Source organism: Camelina sativa, chromosome 17, assembly GCF_030686135.1.
Source record: "Camelina sativa cultivar CO46 ecotype springtype chromosome 17, ASM3068613v1".
Taxonomy (NCBI): domain Eukaryota; kingdom Viridiplantae; phylum Streptophyta; class Magnoliopsida; order Brassicales; family Brassicaceae; genus Camelina; species Camelina sativa.
Genome location: NC_141896.1, coordinates 37,570,965 through 37,593,936, shown reverse-complemented (window position 1 = coordinate 37,593,936; position 22,972 = coordinate 37,570,965). Strand labels below are relative to the sequence as shown.

The 22,972-nt window shown below is 36.1% G+C and overlaps 2 protein-coding genes across 2 annotated transcripts; both read left to right on the top strand.

Annotated features, from left to right (window-relative positions):
* Positions 1–444: 444 nt before the first annotated feature.
* On the top strand, positions 445–1,747 carry LOC104759966 (jacalin-related lectin 8). Its single transcript, XM_019239705.2, has 3 exons — positions 445–659; positions 885–1,310; positions 1,490–1,747. Exons 1-3 carry the CDS (start codon positions 462–464, stop codon positions 1,745–1,747), a joined length of 882 nt encoding a protein of 293 aa, XP_019095250.1. The 5' UTR covers positions 445–461.
* A 9,892-nt stretch (positions 1,748–11,639) lies between these two features.
* LOC104758520 (myrosinase-binding protein 2-like) lies at positions 11,640–22,687 on the top strand. The gene is made up of 7 exons (XM_010481402.3): positions 11,640–11,831; positions 11,919–12,380; positions 12,481–13,011; positions 13,100–14,014; positions 14,170–14,439; positions 16,097–16,573; positions 21,916–22,687. Exons 1-7 carry the CDS (start codon positions 11,643–11,645, stop codon positions 22,366–22,368), a joined length of 3,297 nt encoding a protein of 1,098 aa, XP_010479704.2. The 5' UTR covers positions 11,640–11,642; the 3' UTR covers positions 22,369–22,687.
* The last annotated feature ends 285 nt before the right edge of the window (positions 22,688–22,972 follow it).

Sequence of the window (22,972 nt, the reverse complement as noted above, 5' to 3'; positions counted from 1 at the left end):
TGGCTCCATGGAATCTGCTCGTTCCACAAAACAGTGTTGATCCCAACCAGTATCAAGCTGAACTGGATGTTAGTTAATATATATAATCGTAGTGTATATATATATATAGTAGATTGACACTTTTTTATGTTGTTATAACCATTAAGACCTTGGGTTATTTGGTCCTATAAAGCTCCAAATAAATTTCTGTGACCGACTTGAATTTTGTTTTTTTCTTTTCTTTTTTTTTTTGGGCAACCTCAAATTTGTGTTTGATTTCCAAAGAACTTAAAACGAGACCGCGACAAGTTCTTCCTTCTTTTCTGAACACAGTTGCTGATTTGATTTTAAATAACGACGTACTTTAATTTCAGTTATTTATATATAGTCCCAGCATAAATAAAGTAATAATGACTACGAGATGATAAAACATAATAAATAGACTAATTCAATTATATGTTAAAGATTCAAATGGGTTCGCAATGGCCCAAAAGGTAGAAGCAATAGGTGGGAAAGGAGGGAAGTTGTGGGATGATGGAGCCAACCATGATAATGTAGCAAAAGTCTATATACGAGGTGATCATGAAGGGATTCAGTACATCAAAATCGACTATGTCAAGGATGGACAATCTATTAATGGATCAGTCCATGGTGGTTCAGCCGATGGTTTCACACAGACGGTATGTTTCAATTCATATTTTCATGTCGGTATATTAAAGCTACGGAAGGAAAAAATTATTGCAACTACACTTTCAAAAACCAACAATAATATCCAGTATAAAATTATATTTATCTTACGACCAAAAATGCATCGTTATTAAAGGTTATTCTAGAAATCCTAATAATTATGTCATAGGCGTAATTAAAAATTTTGTCAAGTTTTGCAATTTTTCTTTTGTTTCCAGTTGGAGATTGACCATCTCAAGTATGAGCAAATAGTATCTGTTGAGGGTTACTACAATGAAAAGACCGGTGTGATGCAAGCACTACAATTCAAAACAAACCTCAAGACTTCAGAATTTATTGGATATCAAAAGGGTACTAAGTTTTCACTAGGAGTCGAAGGAAAAATCATCATTGGCTTCCATGGATCTGCGTTGCATAACCTACGCTCTCTTGGAGCATATATGAAGACTCCTCCCACCAAATCGGAACTCCAAGGTGGCATAACGGGAGGCGAATATTGGGATGATGGTCCTAATTACGACGGCGTAAGAAAGGTGTATGTTACTTTTACTGAAACTCATATAAGGAGTATGAACATCGACTATGATCAAGATGGCCAAGTGGTAACACGTTATCACGGGATGAAGAATGGAGAGACACAAGAGGTAAATATCTCTATATCCCTATACATTATTCGTCTAGATACAGTAAGATGTACAATGTTTATCTGTTTTAAAATCGATCAATCATGAGTACTGTTTTTGCGAAATGGTATACGAATTGAATTATAAGAAGCTAGGTCTTTTTTTTAAATGATTCCTAACAGTTTGTATATTTATTTTAGTTTGCTGTGGACTTTCCGAATGAGTATATGACATCTGTGGAGGGTACATACGACCACATCCACGAGGGTAACTATTTAGTCCTTACGTCATTGACTTTCAAAACATCAAAAGGGAGAATCTCTCAGACATTTGGATTGGTCATTGGTACCAAATTTGTGTTGGAGAGTAAAGATAATGTTATCGTCGGGTTCCATGGAAGGGATGGTGGTTCTTTTGATGCTATTGGAGTTTATTTTTCTCCAGTTATATCTTCGTAAAGTTCCAGGGAAAAAAAAAAAAAAAAAGCTATATTGTCAAAAGTTTCGCATATTTCCATCATGATCTCTCGTATCTTTTACTACTTTTAGAATACTTAATTATTGACTCCCTTGTTAATTTGTTGGGTTTTTAAAATCTTACTCCAGGATGTAATAAAAAAAAGTTTGATCTACAAAATTCCAGTTAAGACTTAATTAACGGACTAGATGATAAAAGTAAAAATAAAAAATTACCAAAATCTCTTCCCTAAAAACATAAAATGACATATGTATATATAGGCCTAGTATGTTTAGTTAGGTGTCGCAGAGTCTGATTTCAGCAACACCAAATATAAAGGAAAATGGAGATGGATAGGTTTCAAAGGTGGCTTCTTCTCTAATCTAAGGATTCACCGATAGAAAATTAGAAACAGATGGAGATCACTAGTTTTCCGGCAACATCTGCAAATCTACCGTTCTTTAAACTTTTCTGTCGCTGCTTCCACACCAGCGATTGTGGTGAAGAAAACTAGAAAAAAAGAGAGACAAACTGTAGTAGCTCAAGCTAATCGCAGCGATGAGTAAACGAACTTACTTGGCAACGACAACAAATGAAAGCTCATTTTGCATTATACTTTTCTCATCGATGTTTTGAAAACGTCATATGTTTGACACAAAATATATGCATCACGAATAATCATAAATTTAATAATAAATGTTAATAATTATTATTAATCGTAGTTTATAAATTAGTTAGATATCTTATATAATTATATTAAATAAAAGTAGGAGCTATAAGCTGGCTGTCCACCTAAGCTTTAAAACAACCAATAGGGAATCAACATGTCACTAATTAACATTTTTAGAAATTTGCAGAATTTTATATATTAAGAATTATTTTGAACAACCTATCAGGATTTGACATGTCATTCATTAACATTTTCTAAATTTCCAGAATTTTTTAGACTAAGGAAAATTTAAAATGTATGGAAATAAAAAAACTATGTACAATATCCCACATTGGCTAGAAAACTTTTAGACAATGGTTCAAACCAGTATAAATAAGATTAATATGCTTCCAACAACGAATGAGCAAGAAAGCTTGATTTATCAGGCGTCCAAGTTTAGAAGTTTTATTCGGTTTGATCCTGTTTTTTATTTGATCAAACTAAAACTTTAAAAAGTTTCAAAAAAATATTATAATATTTAAAATTTTAAAAATTTTAAATATTATAAATATTGAAAATATTAAAAGCTCTTAGCTTTTAAAAAGTTTTTAAATATTATAATTTTAAAATTTTAATAGTTTAAAATATTATAAATGTTGAAACTTTTTAAAAAGGTTCAAATATTATATTCGAACCTTTTAAAGTTTAAAATACTTTAAATATTGAAACTTCTAAAAATTTTAGCTTTAAAAAGGTTTCAAAATATTATAATTTTATATTTTAAAAATTTCTTAACATTTAAAAGCTTTTCAAAAAATTAAAATTTATAAATTGGGTGCTTGTGTTGACTATGCTGGTTTTCATGAATTGCACAATTTTTTTGAGAAAAAATGATTTTGGTCTTGGAGTTTGATGGGTTAACAAGTTGTGTGGTAGTCTAAAAAAAAAGGTTTTTTCAGTGAAAGAATGTGAAAAAGTTGACGAGGAAGAACAAAAAGAAGAGTATAACAAAGAACTGGATGGTAAAAGTAACGATGACAATTACCATAAAATTTGACAATGAAAATGACAAGAAAGAATATGAAGAATAAGAAAACATTAAATAAAAAAAACACGAAAACATAGGTGATAGCGATCAATTAAATATGAAAAAGGAGATAAATTCATGATTATAAAATTGTTTCGTTTTTCTGGTGGCCAAAGAAATTGTAAAGATATGTGAGGACACCAGTTTGATCCGTCTTGCCTTGATGTCGAGTTAGATTCATGATTTTTTAATCAGATTTAATTTTAAAACAGAACTAATTTTTATATTTTAAAAAATTGTGTATATGAAATTTAGTTTTTTCCTTAATAGTAATTTAAAGTTTTCTGTAATATAATATTTCATTACGGCATCAATCATATATAATTTTTGTCAAAATATATCAAATAAATACATGGCACTTTATGAGGTATGAGAACCTAGTATGAGAATGTTTTCCTCAACTTTTGCTGAGGTGATGACACTTGGCATGCTATATATCTGACACATGTATTTATTTATTGTTTGGACCTAATTAACATAAATTATTTGTAGTTTGGACTTTAGTAACTATAGGCCCACAAAGCAAAAACAAAAAATTCCTACATTTCCTTTTAATATAAATATTTTCAGCAAAATATATATATATATATATATATATATATTTCAGATTTGTATCGTTATGAAGATGCATCAAACAAATGATCAATTTATCCGCTATTCTTATCAAGTGAAAATGGTTTACGATCATTTTTTGTTTCTTATTTGCTTGGGCTCTTCGTAATTTCTCACTAATCTGTTTTAAATATGAGTATGATTATGAGACCAATGACAGGGTTCTGATTCGATAGTACTTTTTTTATAATCGATTGTATGAGACCAATGACAGGGCTCTTTTTATTATTACTTATACCAATTTAGTGGCTCATAAGTATCTGGTAAATAATTGTATTATGTTTTTTCCTTAGTTTATCCAGTTAAAAGTTAAAAATGTAACTAATAAATACAAAAGATAAAACAATGAAGAAACTCCGTTACAAAACATCTGTAATTTTTGATGGATTTTCTTTTCACTACATAAGGAAGTGGATCACTTATTTGGAGACACTACTACTGGAGTTGCAAAATTCCAAAGAAACAAAAAACTGATGAAACTTAAACTAGACAGAAATTAGGGATAAATTTAAATTGCCAAATTTTCAAGAGATAGATTAGAAAATTTGAAGATGTATTTGTGAGAATCTTAAAATATTATGTAATTTAAAATTAATTATTAGATTTCAAAAAATAAATTAGCAAATTATAATGCCTGAGAATAAATTAAGGTAATCAAATTATGAAAAAGGGGGAAAACAGACAAATATTAAGAGATATAATATGAAAAAATATTGATGTGTTTTGTGGAAAACTTAAAATATATCAGAGAGAAAAACTATAGAAAATGGGGTTTTATTTGGGTTATGGGGTGTTAGGTTAAAGAACAATAGTGTATGTGATTTTTGTTAGAGATTGCTCTCAATTAGGGAAAATGGTGTTAACATCAAACAAGAGACCTGCGTTATATAGTTGATTTGGAGGAAATAAGGAGAGTAAGAAAACGTTTTTCTTCGTATCCTATATAGTTGATTTCTAGATAAACTAATAGCACACAATATTTGTGTTCAGCTACATTTTTTTTTGTATATGTAAATAACTATATTTTCCTCAGTCTTAATGCTATGAATTAATATTAATTTTAAGTTAATGTTTTATTATTATAATATTAATTTGTGTCAAGTATTAGAAAATATGATTTTTGGAGAGACACACAAAAAAATTTAAAAACCTGCAAATATTTAAGGAAAAAGTAAGCAACATTACATAAGTATCGATTGTATTGAACAAGAGAAAGAAGATGGCATGTGCATAAACTTGAAGTAGATTTGTATAAATTACAAGCTTGCACAAGTTGTTAGCAGTGATTTAAGATGGTAAGTCTTACTCTTACAATATCCTTTTGTTAATTTTAATTGATGATTAAAGTTGTCACATAAAAATTAAGATATTATATAAATTTTGTTTTCCTAAATTAAAGTATTATTAATTATCTATTTTAAAAAATATACCCTCTAGATAAAAATCTGCATAATACAAATGATGATAAAACACATATAATTAATTATGTATTAAATTTAGAAACATCAAAAAAATTTTGTATGAGATAATGAATAAGAAATAACTACTTAATTACTTCAACCAAAACTTTTTACCGAGATGTCCTATTTATTTTATTTTGCGTCAAAACTTGAAGAACACATTAAATATTGTTAAAAAATTTTGAACAATAATATTTTAAAATTATATATCTAGATTTAAGATATATAAGAATTAATAAAACTATAAATGAAATATATCTCGCGTATCACGCGAGCATACTTCTAGTAAGACATATTATTTTGATGATTTTTTTTTAATTATAGCTTTTGTAAATAGGATTTCTGAAAGAAAAAAAAAATCGATGTTCATAAGAAAAATCGTAATTATTAGATTTAGTAACAAAAAATCATACAAGCTATGCTTCTTTTTTTTTTCGTTCTTAGGGCGATCAGAAAGATGATTCTCTATTTTCCGTGGTCGACACATCATATAGTTTGAAACAAGAGTGGGATGGGCGTCTCATCACGAAAGCAGTCGTCGTCAACGGCTTTCTCTCAGCGACATTTGTTTCTGGAATATCAATTGTTATTCTGTGGAGAAAGATCCCACATTGGATAGATGTGAAGGGATTAAGTAATATATAAAGGAATATGGCCAATCCACTCATATCCAATTGGTTTTAAGTTAGAAGACCACAGTAAAGCCCAAATTTAACATGGTATCAGAACCTACACGCTGACTCGTAAATTTAATCCGGCCCGGACAGAGGCCCGATCACCCCATTAATTGATGGCCCAAAAGATGGCCCAATTCCATCAAAATAGCTAAATAAAGAGCATTATCTCGAGGGGGCGTGATAGATTGTCGAGATTAATGGCTAGAAAAGCCATTATCTCAAGGGGGCGTGTGGAGAAAGATCCCACATTGAATAGATGTGAAGGGATTAAGTAATATATAAAGGATTAGGGTCAACCCACTCATTACCAATTGGTTTTAAGTTAGAAACCCACAGTAAAGCCCAAATTTAACATATTCTTCTGGTCTTCCAACCAACGGTGAATCATAATAACAATTCCCCTTTTTAAAAAAACGAAAGCTAGCAATTGATTTTTGGTTTTGTACCCCATGTTATCACGTTTTCCAGAATTTTTCTGCAAAAAAACTTTTATCGAGAAGGGTTGGACATAGGTTTTGTACCCCATGTTATCAGCCTTTTGAAATTCTTATGTTATAAATATCTTGGAATTCTTATGTTATAGATATATCTTCATACCATTTAAAATTTCATATAGTTTGACATCTAAAATTTGTTAAAATAATTTTTTACTTATAAGTTTCTCATACGAGTATCCTAGAAAGTGCTTGGTCGTCAGGGTATGAAGTAATAATTCTACAGTATATCCTCAAAAAAACCATCTTCCTTATGCTCTTCAAGTTTAAGTATGGTCTATTATAAAACCTTGTGATGCTATGTCTAAATCATTGTCCCAGTAAAATTACGAGGATGCATACTTGCTTATTTATCCTCTTTTAACTTTGTAAACTAATCTAGCAATTCTCATTCAAATAAACAAATTCAACATATATGTCTTCTACAATGTAAAAGTTTATTGTTGGGAATTTATTATGTTTTTCAAATAGTAGGTCAGATGGAAAGTATCTGGGTTCTTAGATTTTTGAAAGGTTTTTTTTATTCAGCTTACTTCTATGTTTCTCTTATCGATTTCAGTTGAATATATTCATCAGTATTATTTGTATCCTTACATTTAGGGGGTGTTATTAGATTGTGGTTTTTAAAAGAATCTGATAGATTTAGAAATCCAGTGTTATTCAATCGTGTATTTAAAAAAATCTATTAAAATCTAGCGTTATTCAATTTCCATTGGATTTTGTGTTAGTTTGGATTTGAACGTATTCTGCTTCTAAAATGTGAACAAACACAATACCATACTTTTGTGAGGGATTTTTTTTTTCTCCCTCTCTCATAGCCTTCGTGTTTGATTTTGAAATTTTTTTTTCTCCCTCTCTCATAGCCTTCGTGTTTGATTTTGAAATTTTTTTTTCTCTACTCGTGTTTGATTTGGAATTTGAGAGCGTGATTCCCTTTGTTCCTTCACTTCTCATGTTTCTGATTGAAAATCTCTGGATTTGGTTTTGTAGTTTTCTCAATCGGATTTAACTATCTTCTCTTTGTTTCTTTTACTCATTCAGTGAGAAGGAATCATCTTTCATGTATTTTTCTGTGTAATGGCGAGGTATTCTGTTTATTTGTCAGGAATCAGGATTAACTTTTGATTCTCCGTTATTAAATTCATGGAACTCATAGTTCACACCAAGACCTAAATTTAATTTTTTTTTGGTGTAGAACTTCATCGAAGATTTTTGTGGTATTATTGTTTCAGATCTTCCATTGCCTCCAGTGCTAGCTGTTCTGCTTTTGCTTTACTTAGCCATTTGATTCTACATATCTCTATTGTCTTTGAAACATAGACATTTCCCAAGATAAGCTTTTTCAGCACCATAAATCCTTAAAATTTTAGTTCGCTAAAAGTGATGTGGATATTTAGTTTAATTTTGTTTGAACTATTAAAAGGAGTGTTAAATTTCAGACTCGTGCTCATGAGTGGCTGTTCTGTTCAGAGGAAGGACAGTGGCAGGTTGTCGAGAGTTCTCAGGCCGCTCGTCTCAGTAAGCTTTATATGGTAAAGCCTCTTTATATTCACCATGTATTCTCCTTCATGTACTCGCGGTATGAGAATATAAACAAATCTTTATTTCCTTGTGTAAGGTTTTTCTTGACAGTAGCCATAATAGCGCTACCATGGAGGATATCCAGGTACAATCTGCATTTTTTATTGTCTGATTCATTATGTTGTCTACTTATTGATTAATTTTATCTTATAAAATTGTTCACCTCAGACTGATTTATCTCCCATGGTGACACAACTAGCTCCTAGAAACGATGATGAAGAAGCTCGAATCTGATATGCTCAAATTTAACCCTGGGAGCTAAACAAATTTGTGTACTCGCGGTATGAGAATATGTATTCTCCTTCATGTACTCGCGGTATGAGAATATAAACAAATTTGAGCATATCACATATCAGATCCCATCACTTTCTCCATATCTTGATGTAACAGTTTTTCTTAATTGTTTTACAATCCTAACTCATACTATTTTCCCCATTATCGCTTGTTTATTTTTAGCTATATCGAATTGGTGCTACAGGTATATGATGGCAAGTGATGGGATCTGATATGCTCAAATTTAATCATGAGCTACTCTCTCAAATTAAGAGATTAATTATAGTACTTAGGGATCGAATCAACAAGAACTCTAGATTCACACAATAGATTTAATAATCTTTTACTTATGCTAAACAGAAATATTTTAATTAAATTGCAAAATAAAACAGAATATAAAAGAGATGTAAATTCAGATGGAATAAATGATATGCCTAGGGCATGGAAAATCAGATCAATTAATTAAACTAGCAGGATTCAACAATTAATCACCGTTCTTGAACTCTAAACACAATTGTAAAATAAATCAGTTCTCACTGTAAATATTATCTAAGTTTTAAAACTAAAAAATCTAAATCTCTTTGCAAAATTCAAGTTAAAAACCAGCAATAAAATCAGGTTTAGATAAGTTTACAAAATTACTAATTCAAATCTCTTTGTAAAAAGTAATTTTGCTCACCAAAGGTTTTTATCAGGAAAATCAATTATATTCTCATATCAATTAATAATCCTAAGATCTAAATCCAGATAACTAATCAAAGATCTAGCATTAAAAATAACCAATGATGAAGAACAAGAAAGATAATGAATCCTAAATTAACAGATCTAATAATTCATGAAATCCCTAATGAGAAACCTTAAACCTAACAAGCATATCTACTCAGACATAATTGTAAGAACACAAATCATGAATAAAATAGATAGCATTAAGAGATTAAAGGGAGAAGAAAAGGAGTTCTGAATCTTCTCTGAAAGAGTCTTGATCTTCTCTCCAAAAGCTCTCTAAAAATCTCTCAGGGTTTTTCTCTCAAAAGTTGCAGGGAAAAATAAAGCTTAGGTCTAAACAATGACCTAAAAATCCTATTTATATTCCTAAAACACGGCCAGTGACTAATGATGCAAATAGGGAAAACTTTGGAGCAACTTTGTAAATCTTCAAAACTTGTGGGAAAACTTCCAATTCTTCTTGTGGATACTGCATCGATCGACACATCACTTGCATCGACCGATGCAAGTCTCTGAATTTCGTCTCCCAACTTTGTAGCTCAGCCTCAATGCTTAATTAAGCTCCAAATCCTCCTATTTAGCTCCATTAAGCTCTCATCCATATTAAATCCTATAAAGACTCAAAAGACTCTAAAATACCAAAAAGACTCTATAAACAAAACTTATATCATGGCTAAAAACACCTAAAAACCATGATATATCAGGATCAAAAAGCGTGATACTGTCCACGAGGTATTATTACTAGTAATAGATATATGCAATTAGCCACTTAAAAAGCTGTTATCTGTTGTTGCTTCATTTCTTGCTTTTTGCATATCGTCATTGTTTCGTTATTGGCAAAATTTAGTAGTTGGGTGATCTTTTTTGTTTCTTGCTGTTCATTTCGATTGTAGGTTACATCTTCCTTGACTGGAAAAGTGGTCGTTGAAGATGTGGTTTATGTGGTTTGTTGTAAACAGGTCAGGAGGATTATAACAGACTGAGACCTTTGAGTTACTGCGAGGAAGAAGATGGTAGACACTATTACATAATTATTGATTTAATTATGTAATAGTGTTTTAGAGAGCAAGTTCTTCGTTGGTTCACCTTCTATAAGATTCCCCAAATCCATTCTGTTAAGCCCTTTTATTTGCTATTTTCTTGAATTCTTGCAGTCTGAATTGAAATCTATGCTGATTAATGAATTGTATGGTTTGTGTAGATAGTTCTAACCCATGAGCACGCTGATGCTGTTCATGGTTTAGATGATATTCGATCTATTCAACCTCGCAGTTCACCGCTCTTACGTCTTGAACGAAGAAGAATCCTCAAGCTCTGACGATGGTCTCTTATTCGCACTAAACTCCTTCACCCTTTGTATTCTGGAATTTAGAAGACGAGGACCACTTCAATGACGAGTTACGTCGTCTCTTGGTGCTGGTACTGGAGGAAATACGAAGGACACTGGAGGAGCACTCTGAGATTAGTGAACTCATTAAGATAGACTTGGATTCTTTTTGAACTCATCGATATATTTTTTATAATTTATTTTAATATTTAACTTCAAAAAAAGAATTCATAACAATCACCAAAAATATATGAGTATATGACTTTCAAATCCACGTTATATGTATTCTAAAATCCACACAAATACATTGGATTTTAAAATCCACTATTGTCACATATTAATTCAAATCGATTAAAAACCTTAATTCAATAACACCCCTTAGAGTACTTGAGATTGGTTTTAAATTTTCATTTTGTTGGAAATGTAACAGGTTTGGTTAAGAGTTTAAATAGAGGTCGTGAAATTGTGTTCAAATTATGTATAATACTGGTTGATAGTTCGTTATTAAGCTATTTCTATCTTTTTTTAGCTTGTTGTCTATAAGATCTATATGTCGCGAAATAGTATATGATATTTGATTTTGTTAATTATTTTGTTCATAAGCTATTTCAGTATCAGCCATTATTGTTTTTTTTCATCTCTGTTGGCTTTAATTCTGAAAGGTGTAGCTTCGTTAGTTGTCATGCTAATCGAATAAAAAGAATAGGGCCATCAAAAACTTTTTTTTTAAAAACGTTTTATTTAAAACCTTTATAAAAAGAATCAATAATGCAATTATTAGGAAGTACAATAAATATTAAAATGGCAAAAACAAAAACTAAAGAGAAGTGCCAATAAATAGGGAATATATCGTACGTTTTTCCACACTTGTGATAAGTAAATAGACGAAACTGTTTCCTTTGTTTTTCACTACCAAAAAAACCATTCGGTTCGTTGTTTCTTGTTTCTTAGTGTGTTTTTGAAAGACGTTTGAATCTTTCAGATTTTCTCTGACGTTAAAAGCTAGAAACAATGTCTGAAAAGGTGGGAGCGATAGGTGGTCACAAGGGAGGAGCATTCGATGATGGCGTTTTTGATGGAGTTAAGAAAGTAATTGTTGGAAAAGATTTTCGCACGGTAACATATATCAAGATCGAATACGAAAATGATGGAAAATTTGAAATCCATGAACACGGGACAAACGGTGGGCAACTAGAAGAGGTAATGAAAAAATATTCTTAAATTGGTTCTTATCAAACTGGTGAAAGCTAATAATAAGTTTTTTTTTTTATGGAAAATGAAATCCAGTTTTCAGTAGATTATCCAAGTGAATATATCATAGCTGTTGGTGGAAGCTACGATAATATTTTCATTTATGGGTCAACATTGATCAAATCTTTACTCTTCAAAACCTCTTATGGAAGAATATCTCCGATACTTGGTCATACAACGTTATTAGGAAATCCAGCAGGGAAAGAATTCATGCTCGAAGGTAAAAATGGAGGAAAACTTATTGGGTTCCATGGACGTTCTGGTCAAGCTCTTGATGCCATTGGAGCACACTTCGCTGCTGTGGATTCGTCTCTTAAGACATTTAAACTTCAAGGTGGGAATGGAGGTTTTGCTTGGGACGATGGCGCTTTTGATGGTGTTAGAAAAGTGCTTATTGGACGAAATGGTAAGAACGTGGGTTATGTCAGGTTTGAGTATGCGAAAGGCCAAATAAAGGTACCGCATGCTCATGGGAACAAACAAGAAGCTCCACAAGAGGTATCTTGATATATAAGCTTTGTGTAGTCTCGTGTGTACTAGAATATTAGTATTATTATTGGGTTTTGATTGGAGGAAAAAAAAAACTATTTGGTTGCAGTTTGTGGTGGATTATCCTAATGAACATATTACATCAGTGGAGGGAACAATCGATGGTTACCTTAGGTCACTTATGTTTAAGACATCAAAAGGAAGAACCTCCCCTCCTTTTGGGACTTTGCTTGGTAGTAAATTTGTGTTCGAGGAAACAGGTTTTAAACTTGTTGGGTTTTATGGTCGGTCTGGTAATGTTATTGATGCTCTTGGTGCACATTTTGCCCCTCTTCCCACCGTTCCCGCTCTCGTTCCAGTTCATGCTCCCACTCCCATTGGAAGCACTGGCGGGACAGGATCTCACATAGGAGGAAGCAGATTGGACACATGTTCAGATGGAACCCAAAAGATGGAAGCACAAGGAGGTAAGGGGAGCAATCAATGGGACGATGGATCAGATCACGACGATGTAACAAAGATATATGTTGCAGCTGGTGGTTTAGGAATCGAGAACATTAAGTTCGATTATGTTAAGAGCGGAGAGAGAAAGGAAGGAATTTTCCATGGTGTGAAAGCTAGTAGAGCTGTCGTTTCTACGGTGTGTGTTACTTTTTTTTTTCTCTTCCATGCTAATTGTTCGATTTCTTATTCGAGAAAATAACATTTTGATCTCGGTTATTCTACAGATCGGGATAGGCCATCCCAAGCAGTATCTCGTTTCTGTAGAGGGTTGGTATGACTCCTCTAATATCATTCAAGGAATCAAGTTTCAAACCAACAACTATACTTCTGTTTTCATTGGATATGAGTTTTCTGGAGATGGTACACAATTTTCATTTCAAGTTAAAGACAAGAAGATCATCGGTTTCCATGGTTTTGTCGGCTCTCATCTCAATTCTCTTGGAGCTTATTTCGGTCCAACCTCATCCTCTTCTTCCTCCTTGACTCCTACTCTCAACAAACTTGAAGCGCAAGGAGGAAATGGTGGAGAAACATTTGACGATGGTGCTTTCGATAATGTAAGAAAGGTTTATGTTGGTCAAGGTGATTCCGGTGTTGCTTATATCAAGTTTGAATACGAAACAAATGGCAAAAGAGAAACACACGAACACGGAAAAATAACATTGCTAGGAACAGAAGAGTTTGAGGTTGATTCGGATGACTACATCACATCGGTTGAGTTTTACTATGAGAAAGTCTTTGGCACACAAACTGATATCATAACATCTCTTATTTTCAAAACATTCAAAGGCATTACCTCTCAGCCTTTTGGAAAGGTTTCCGGAAACAAATCTATACTCGAAGGAGGCAAAATCGTTGGGTTTCATGGACGAGCAAGCAATGTTATCCATTCTTTAGGAGCATATATATCTCCCTCGGTGACATCTTCTACTCCGGCAACTCCTAAGTCCTTTAAACTTCCAGCACAAGGCGGAAACGGAGGAGTTTTTTGGGACGATGGTGCTCATGATCATGTGAGAAAAGTTTACGTAGGACAAGGCGATTCTGGTGTGGCCTTTATCAAGTTTGAATACAATAAAGGATCAGAGTTTCTCGCTGGAGATGGTCACGGGAAAAAGTCATTGCTCGGAACAGAGGAGGTAATTAATTAATTACATAGTTGTTTTGTTACTTCATGATATTATTTGGATTTATTTTTTTTTATAATAATAAAGTTTCTGTACCCAAAATCCATAGGCCTAGATTATGAATTTCTTACGAATAGAGCGTTTTTATGTTTTTTTGTATTTGGCAGTTTGTGATCGATCGAGATGATTACATTACATCTGTGAAAGTTTACTACGAGAAACTCTTTGGCTTGGAGACAGAAATTATAACGGCTCTTATATTTAAGACATTCAAGGGAATAACCTCTCAGCGGTTTGGAATGACGTCAGGTGATTTCTTCTTGCTCGAAGGCGGAAAAATTACCGGCTTTCATGGAAGTTTGAGCGACGTTCTTCATTCTATGGGAGCTTATATGTCTCTTTCGCCTACTCCGATGTTGCGTGGCAAGTGGATCCAGGTATGTATGTAGTAGGGCTGAAAATTCGGTTCTACTAATTGATTTGGTCTGCAAATTTTTACTCATTTTGGTTTTGGTATGCATTTGAAAAAAACAAAAATGATTTAAGAAAATATATTTAAATTTATTTTTAAGGATGTATAGTTTTACGCTAAAAATATGGAACTTTAATAAAGTAATGTTATTTAGTATAATTGTTGTACGTTGAATTAGGTGGTTTGATATTGGTCAGTTTGTTCGCTACAAAAAAGTTCGGATCGTATTCGTACGTAAAACTAGCTAGTAATAGTAATCATAGTCCGTGTGATTTAATCATGATGCAACTTATCGGGCATTAAGAAACTAGCTAGATTTTAACCCGCGGGACAACACCGCGGAACAATATTAAAAAAAAAAAATTAAATTTTTAGAAATTGTATTTGTTTGTTAATTTTGTTTCTTTTGTTTAGTGTTTAAGATTGTATAATTGTATTTTAATTGTTAATTATAAAATTTGATCAGTTGTATACCGCAAACACGCGACAATTATTTAGTTTTATTTATACTAATGTTACATTTGTACCGTATCGAATTTTTTATGGTTATAAAAATATAAATTTTTACTGCTTTTTAGAGGATTTAACCCGTGAAAGAATTATTTTTATATTATTATATTTTTAAATTTTTAGCGTTTTTAAATTTAATCTGTAAGTTTAAAGTTATTTAGATTTAACCCGTGAAAGAATTATATTCATAAAAATTATTATGCAGTATACTGCATATTAATTTATATTATAAATACTCCAATTTATTAGATTTAACCCGTGAAATAATTATTTTGTATTTTTTATCAGCATATTAATAACCATTAAAATTTTAATTGTTCATATGAAACAATATAGTTATTACTGAATATTAGAGTTTTTAAAAGAAGAAAATATTGTATAGATATTTTTGGCATATGTTATTAAGTGTAATAAATTTCTTAATATAAAAATTTTTTTAGGGAATTATAAACCAAATTTGTAGAGACATTTTAGGAATCTAATTGATTCTGTTTGTATCTGCAATTTTTCAAGGATTAACTTTGTAAATAAGTATAACTTAAAAGACACCAAATGTACTTTAATTTATAGAAACACCACGGGATAATTATTTAGTTTTATTTATTATAATGTGAGAAATCTGAGTAATCAACCCCTAAGTACCTCAAATCAAGTAATGTAGATGACTAAATCTACATTTTACAATCAAAATATGTAAAGCAAAATTTTCTATAGAAAGTCTATACAAACAAAATCTCTAAAGATAGTTTTGGTGATTTTATGGGATTAAAATTTTAATAGGTAGAGCTGTTTTTGAAAATATCGGAATGTGTAGATATTGTTAAGATTTTAAGGCAATAAATATAACAAATGTTGGTCGATTTAAGAAAGTTTTGTATTTGAATTTCTCTGCAATGTTATTTATGAAATTTTTTTAAGAGTTAATGTTGTAAATAAAATTTTTAATAAGCAAAACTTAAAGGACATAACACAAAATGTGTTTCAAAAATGTTAATATAGAAGTGTCTGCCTTTAAGGTATATACCTTTCTACGTAACCTTTTTTTTTTTTTGATTGTGTGAACATTATTATTATGCTAATTGTGTTTAAACTATATGCATTATTATTGTTAGGTGGAGCAAAAGTCAAATGGACCTGGACCAAGATGCTCGCACGCTATAGCAATGGTTGGAGACAAAATGTACTCTTTTGGAGGAGAGTTAACGCCAAATTTTCACATCGATCAACATTTATACGTCTTCAATTTCAAGACTCACACATGGTCACTTGCTCCTCCTAATGGCGATGTTCCTGACCTCCCTTGCTTAGGCGTTTGCATGGTAGCCATCGGCACTAACCTCTACGTCTTTGGTGGTCGCGATGGCCACCGTACCTACAGCGGTTTCTACTCTTACGACACTGTTAAAAGCGAGTGGAAACTCATAACTCACGTTGATAAAGGACCAGCACCCCATAGCTTCCATGCAATGGCTACTGATGACAAGAATGTCTATGTCTTTGGTGGAGTGAGTACTACAGCACGGGTCAATACACTTCATGCTTATAGCATTGTTGATCAAAAATGGATTCAGCTTCCGAATCCTGGAGAGGTTTGTAACATCCGCGAACTAATTTTTGTAATTTTGGTGTGGGTGTCGATCGACACCCTTGTTGGCATCGATCGACACCATGTTTTTCCGGTTTGGTCGGGTTTGATTTAATTGCTGATTGGTTCGGTTTAGTTCAATTAAAATCCTAATCATTTTGTTAAGTGTCGGGGACGAACTGAGGGTTTCAAAAAGTCTCTTTTGTCGCCGTTTGTGTTTTTGGAGAGAAAGAAAGAGAGAAAAGGGAGAAAACGTTTCTGTGACTTTCTGGGTTTGTTCTTGGGGTTTTTGGAGAGATCTGAGGCTGTAGGAGGGTTAGCTGTTGCTGGAAACGAAGGGGGAGCTTCTGGAGGTGTTGTTTTCCACGTTTCTCAATCCAATCTTCCTGTTCTTGAGGTGAGTGCTTGACCATGGTTGATCTAAGCATGAGATCTCTCTTGTTTGTGTGTTTCTTTGCTGTTTGTGTTGTTTTGTTGCTTGGGTTCGTTGTTTTTGTGATTCCCAGTGATTTCTGAGGTAATTGGGTGAGTTTGAGACGGATTCGAGATGATTGGGAAGGAGAGTTCGATGTTCGGTTTCGCGCAGATCGTGTCTGCAGAGGAGGCATCGATCGACACTAGGAAGCATCGGTCGACACCATTTGGAGTGGCATCGGTCGACATTGTTTAGCATCGGTCGACACTATTGTTTGTAGCATCGATCGACACCGTGAGGCATCGGTCGACACTGGTCTCAGTCGAGACTTGATTCCCTGGTTTGATGTATTGTTGTGTGTTGTTTGTTTTGCTTAAACTTGAGGGTCTCATATGCTTGTGTGTATAACCCAGTAGATGGGAGGACGGCCTCACTAAGTATTTATGATAATACTTACGCATCTCAATTGTTGTTTGTGGTGTGCAGGTATGTGACGTGGAATCATGGCGATGAGGAGGAGGATGAACTAGGGTCTCATTTGTGTGTTGTTGGTCTTTGTTATATTGTTTAGGATGGAACCTTGGATAGAGATATGTTAGGTTGCTGGATAGAATGCTTAGGAATGTTATTGCATTGATGATGTGTTGGTTCTGTATGTTGGTATGTTTCCGCTGTGCATATTGGTTGTTATCGGTTTAATGAGGAATTGTGGTTTGGGTGGTTTAATTAAGTAGTATGAGATGCTTAATTATGTATTGTACTTATTTTAAAAAAAAAGGGGGTCGGGTTGTTTCATTTTGGTATCAGAGCCTTTACGGTTCTAGGATGGTTAAATGGATGGTTAGAGCGGTTAGGAATTTAATTGGGTGAATTATTTTCCTTTTTGCTTGATGCATGATGTTGTGTGATGGAATTGATTATGAGTAGTTAGTCAATTTGTTTGCGGTATGGAGTCCTAGTATCATCCTCTTCGAGCCTTCAATGAGATTCCACGGTAAGATGTGTACTCTATGTGCGATTTTTGAATTGTGTGCTTAGCCTTCTGTTCTGGGTAGTGCAGATGGCTAGAGAGGGTGCTGTGGGTCGCGGTCATGGTCGTGGGCGTGGTCGTGGTCGTGGTCGGGGACGAGGTCAGGTTCCTGAGGCCAGTGTGAGTGTAGCCCAGAGCATGGCCAGTGAGGAGGTGGCGGAGTCACAGGTTCATCCTAGTGTGTCTGGAGACCAGGCTGGTTTGGGTGACGGCAGGGCGGATGGGCCCGGTGTCGGTCACGGTGTTGCCCCGGGTGTGGGGGTTGCAGCGGGAGGTGCTCCAGGCAGGGAGGATGTCTTGATGGACTTGCTAGCTCAGGTTTTGCAGCGACTTCCAGCAGTTGTGCCGCCAGTGGTTGGTGGGCAGGATCTAGTAGTGCCGCCAGTGGTTGGTGGGCAGGGTCCAGTAGTGCCGCCAGTGGGTGGTGGGCAGGGTCCAGTGGTGCAGCCTGTGGCGGGTTTGCAGGCAGGTGTGCAGTCGGGGGCCGAGGTAGTGGATGCACAGTATGTGCGGATGATGGAGCAGTTGCGGCATGTGGGAGCCGGGTATTTCTCAGGAAGTACCGATCCGAGTGTAGCGGATGAGTGGAGAGAGCGGATGGAGGATATTTTCCTTTCGCTTAGGTGTCCCGACCGGTACAGGGTGGATCTGGCAGTGTTTTACTTGTCAGGAGATGCTCGTGTGTGGTGGAGGTCGGTGACAGCACGGAGGGTGCAGCGGGGTATGTCTTGGGGAGATTTTGTGGGGGAGTTTAACTCCAAGTATTTTCCTCAGGAGGCTCTTGATCGTATGGAGGCACGGTTCTTGGGTTTGACTCAGGGGGACCGTACAGTGCGGGAACTGGATGCAGAGTTCAGTCGGCTTGTGGGGTATGCAGGCCGGGCTTGGGAGCCAGAGTCGGCTCAGGTGCGGAGGTTCTTGCTGGCTTTGCGAGATGATTTGAGGACACGGTGCAGAGTGAGGAGCTATGCCACGAGGGCGGAGCTGGTTGAGGTTGCAGCTGGGATAGAGGATGACTTGAGGTCACAGTTAGTGGTGGTCAGTCCAGCGGTTCGTTCAGAGGAGACATTGGAGCAGAGCATTCCAAACAAGGATAGGCAGTTAGAGCAAAGGCGTAAAAGGAAGCGGGAAGAGACGACAGTGGCGAACCAAGGTGGCCAGAGAGGTTATGGGAGTGGGAGCATGGATCACGTGTCGGCAAGCGGGGCCAGGGGAGGTGATTCGCAGGAGTACCGTCGAGTGTGTTATCATTGCGGGGAGGAAGGGCATATCAGGCCTTTCTGTCCTAAGAGGAGGCAGATGATGGAGGTTGCAGCGCAGCCGAAGGGAGGACCGGGTGTCTATTCCGGCACTTAGTTTTAGCTTATGTATTCTTTCTTTCATTATGTATTTTCATTTGGAGTTGTAAACGATTATAGCATTTGAGGTTCTAATAAAAGTTGGAGTTCTTCGGTTTTGGGATTTGTGAAAAATCACTGGAAAGGAAATAGCATGGGAGTCTATAAATGGAAAGTTTCCATAAATAGAAGATTGCTATAAATGGAAAGTTTCCATAAATAGAAGATTGCTATAAATGGAAAGTTTCTAAAAATAGAAGTTTCCAGAAATGGAAAGTGTTGAGGTAGATCTAGTCGGGAGATACTCGTTGACATCGGACTTATTTGCTCAGGATAGTGTGAGCCCAACTCATGTGATACCGATAGCTCAATGGACTTTGTGGCCAGAGAGTGGGAGTGGTATGTTTGCTTCGGATGACGATCCGTGAGCGCGCTTTAGGGTGACGACCTTAGAGCGGGATTTTGAGACTCCCTGGATACCGAAGCTGTGAGCCATGGCTCGGCAGTGAGCCGGTATGTCTCGAGGGTTGCGACCCGAGAGCGGGGGGAGTGGGCATGTGAGACTCCCTGGATACCGTAGCTGTGAGCCGTGGCTCGGCAGTGAGCCGGTATGACTCGAAGGTTGCGACCTGAGAGCGGGGGGAGTGTGTGTGTGAGTTACTTCCTGGATGCCGTAGCTTAAGGCGGTTGGCCTGATAGCGAGCCGGCATGATTCGTTGGTTGCGACCACGGACGGGGGAAGCACTGAGTTGTGAGCAAATAGTGTCTTTGATGTGAGTATATTGACTAGAGGGAGACCTCGTGGTTCAGTCGGAGGTGTGCGGGCTGTTGCGACAGTGCACGGGAAACCTTGGCTGACGGTATTTAGTCCGGTTGGGGACGTGCGGGCCGTGTTGACGGTGGCACGGAGGTCCTTGACAATTGGACGGTTTTGCGGGATTTTGAGACTCCCTGGATATCGTAGCTGTAGGCTGTGGCCTGGCAGTGAGCCGGTATGACTCGAAGGTTGCGACCTGAGAGCGGGGGGAGTGTGTGTGTGAGTGACTTCCTGGATGCCGTAGCTTAAGGCGGTTGGCCTGATAGTGAGCCGGCATGATTCGTTGGTTGCGACCACAGACGGGGGAAGCACTGAGTTGTGAGCAAATAGTGTCTTTTGATGTGAGTATAATGACTAGAGGAAGACCTCGAGGGTCAGTCGGAGGTGTGCGGGCTGTTGCGACAGTGGCACGGGAAACCTTGGCTGATGGTGTTTAGTCCGGTCTGGGGACGTGCGGGCCGTGTTGACGGTGGCACGGAGGTCCTTGGAGGATGGACGGTACTGCGGGATTCGAGGACGAATCCTTATTGGTGGGGGAGAATTGTAACATCCGCGAACCAATTTTTGTAATTTTGGTGTGGGTGTCGATCGACACCCTTGTTGGCATCGATCGACACCATGTTTTTCCGGTTTGGTCGGGTTTGATTTAATTGCTGATTGGTTCGGTTTGGTTCAATTAAAACCCTAATCGTTTTGTTAAGTGTCGGGGACGAACTGAGGGTTTCAAAAAGTCTCTTTTGTCGCCGTTTGTGTTTTTGGAGAGAAAGAAAGAGAGAAAAGGGAGAAAACGTTTCTGTGACTTTCTGGGTTTGTTCTTGGGGTTTTTGGAGAGATCTGAGGCTGTAGGAGGGTTAGCTGTTGCTGGAAACGAAGGGGGAGCTTCTGGAGGTGTTGTTTTCCACGTTTCTCAATCCAATCTTCCTGTTCTTGAGGTGAGTGCTTGACCATGGTTGATCTAAGCATGAGATCTCTCTTGTTTGTGTGTTTCTTTGCTGTTTGTGTTGTTTTGTTGCTTGGGTTCGTTGTTTTTGTGATTCCCAGTGATTTCTGAGGTAATTGGGTGAGTTTGAGACGGATTCGAGATGATTGGGAAGGAGAGTTCGATGTTCGGTTTCGCGCAGATCGTGTCTGCAGAGGAGGCATCGATCGACACTAGGAAGCATCGGTCGACACCATTTGGAGTGGCATCGGTCGACACTGTTTAGCATCGGTCGACACCATTGTTTGTAGCATCGATCGACACCGTGAGGCATCGGTCGACACTGGTCTCAGTCGAGACTTGATTCCCTGGTTTGATGTATTGTTGTGTGTTGTTTGTTTTGCTTAAACTTGAGGGTCTCATATGCTTGTGTGTATAACCCAGTAGATGGGAGGACGGCCTCACTAAGTATTTATGATAATACTTACGCATCTCAATTGTTGTTTGTGGTGTGCAGGTATGTGACGTGGAATCATGGCGATGAGGAGGAGGATGAACTAGGGTCTCGTTTGTGTGTTGTTGGTCTTTGTTATATTGTTTAGGATGGAACCTTGGATAGAGATATGTTAGGTTGCTGGATAGAATGCTTAGGAATGTTATTGCATTGATGATGTGTTGGTTCTGTATGTTGGTATGTTTCCGCTGTGCATATTGGTTGTTATCGGTTTAATGAGGAATTGTGGTTTGGGTGGTTTAATTAAGTAGTATGAGATGCTTAATTATGTATTGTACTTATTTTAAAAAAAAAGGGGGTCGGGTTGTTTCAAGGTTTGCAAAGCGAGAGGAGGACCAGGGCTCGCAGTTGTGCAGGGAAAGATTTGGGTTGTGTATGGATTTAACGTCGATGAACTGGATGATGTTCATTGCTATGACCCTGTTGAAGGTAAGTGGATTAAAGTGGAAACAAGTGGTGAAAAGCCATGGGGGAGGAGCGTATTTTCGATAGCAGTTTTGGGGAAATATATTGTTATATCTGGAGGTGAGATTGATATGGACCCAAAGGCTCATTTGGGGCCGGGGAAATTGACCAGTGGGACTTTCTTGTTGAACACGGAAAATTTAACGTGGGAGAAGCTGGAAGAAGGTCATAGTCTCCGTGGATGGTCCGCGTCCACGACTGCCTGCATTGATGGAAAGAAAGGTTTGTTGATATATGGAGGGAAGTCTCCAACCAATGGTCGTTATGATGACGTCTTTTTCTATGGTGTAGACTCTGCTTAAGACCGCTTAGTGTTGGTGAGTTTGTGAATTGTGAGTTTTCACAAGTGTGGTATGTTGCAATCAAATTAAGGAGGGATTTGGTTTGGAGACTTTTGCTTGGTTTGTCTACATTTTGTCTGTAGTTTGTATGTGTGTGTTTTAGTTTCCTTCTTCTCTTGATTCCGTAAAAGAAGGTTCATGCTTATGGATTTTTCACTCGAAGTCTAAGTCTACTATGCGTGGGGGTGTTTTAGTGTCAGTGCTTTATGCGAACATGTGATTTTCTGCCCTCATGGTGTCTTGTGATTTGTTGATTGTAGTAAAGAATATATCTCTTTTAAGATCTTGGTTATGTACGTTTACCTGAGAAAAACTTTCAAAATAAAAGCATGTTTTAAATTTTAATACTTTTTAGTTTTTATATATTTTCTTAAAGTGTTTGATTTGCATAGTGCATAATATATAAGCAATAGAAAATATATGTTGAAAAATGTTTAAAGGTGTAAGTAATCTTTTTTTGTTTAACTACACACTAAAAAAAAGAGATGATGTCGGTACATGACCCCAGGTCGTTAAGGGCTATAAAACCGAGTGTTACACACTTTCGATGGTGAAGAGTTTATTG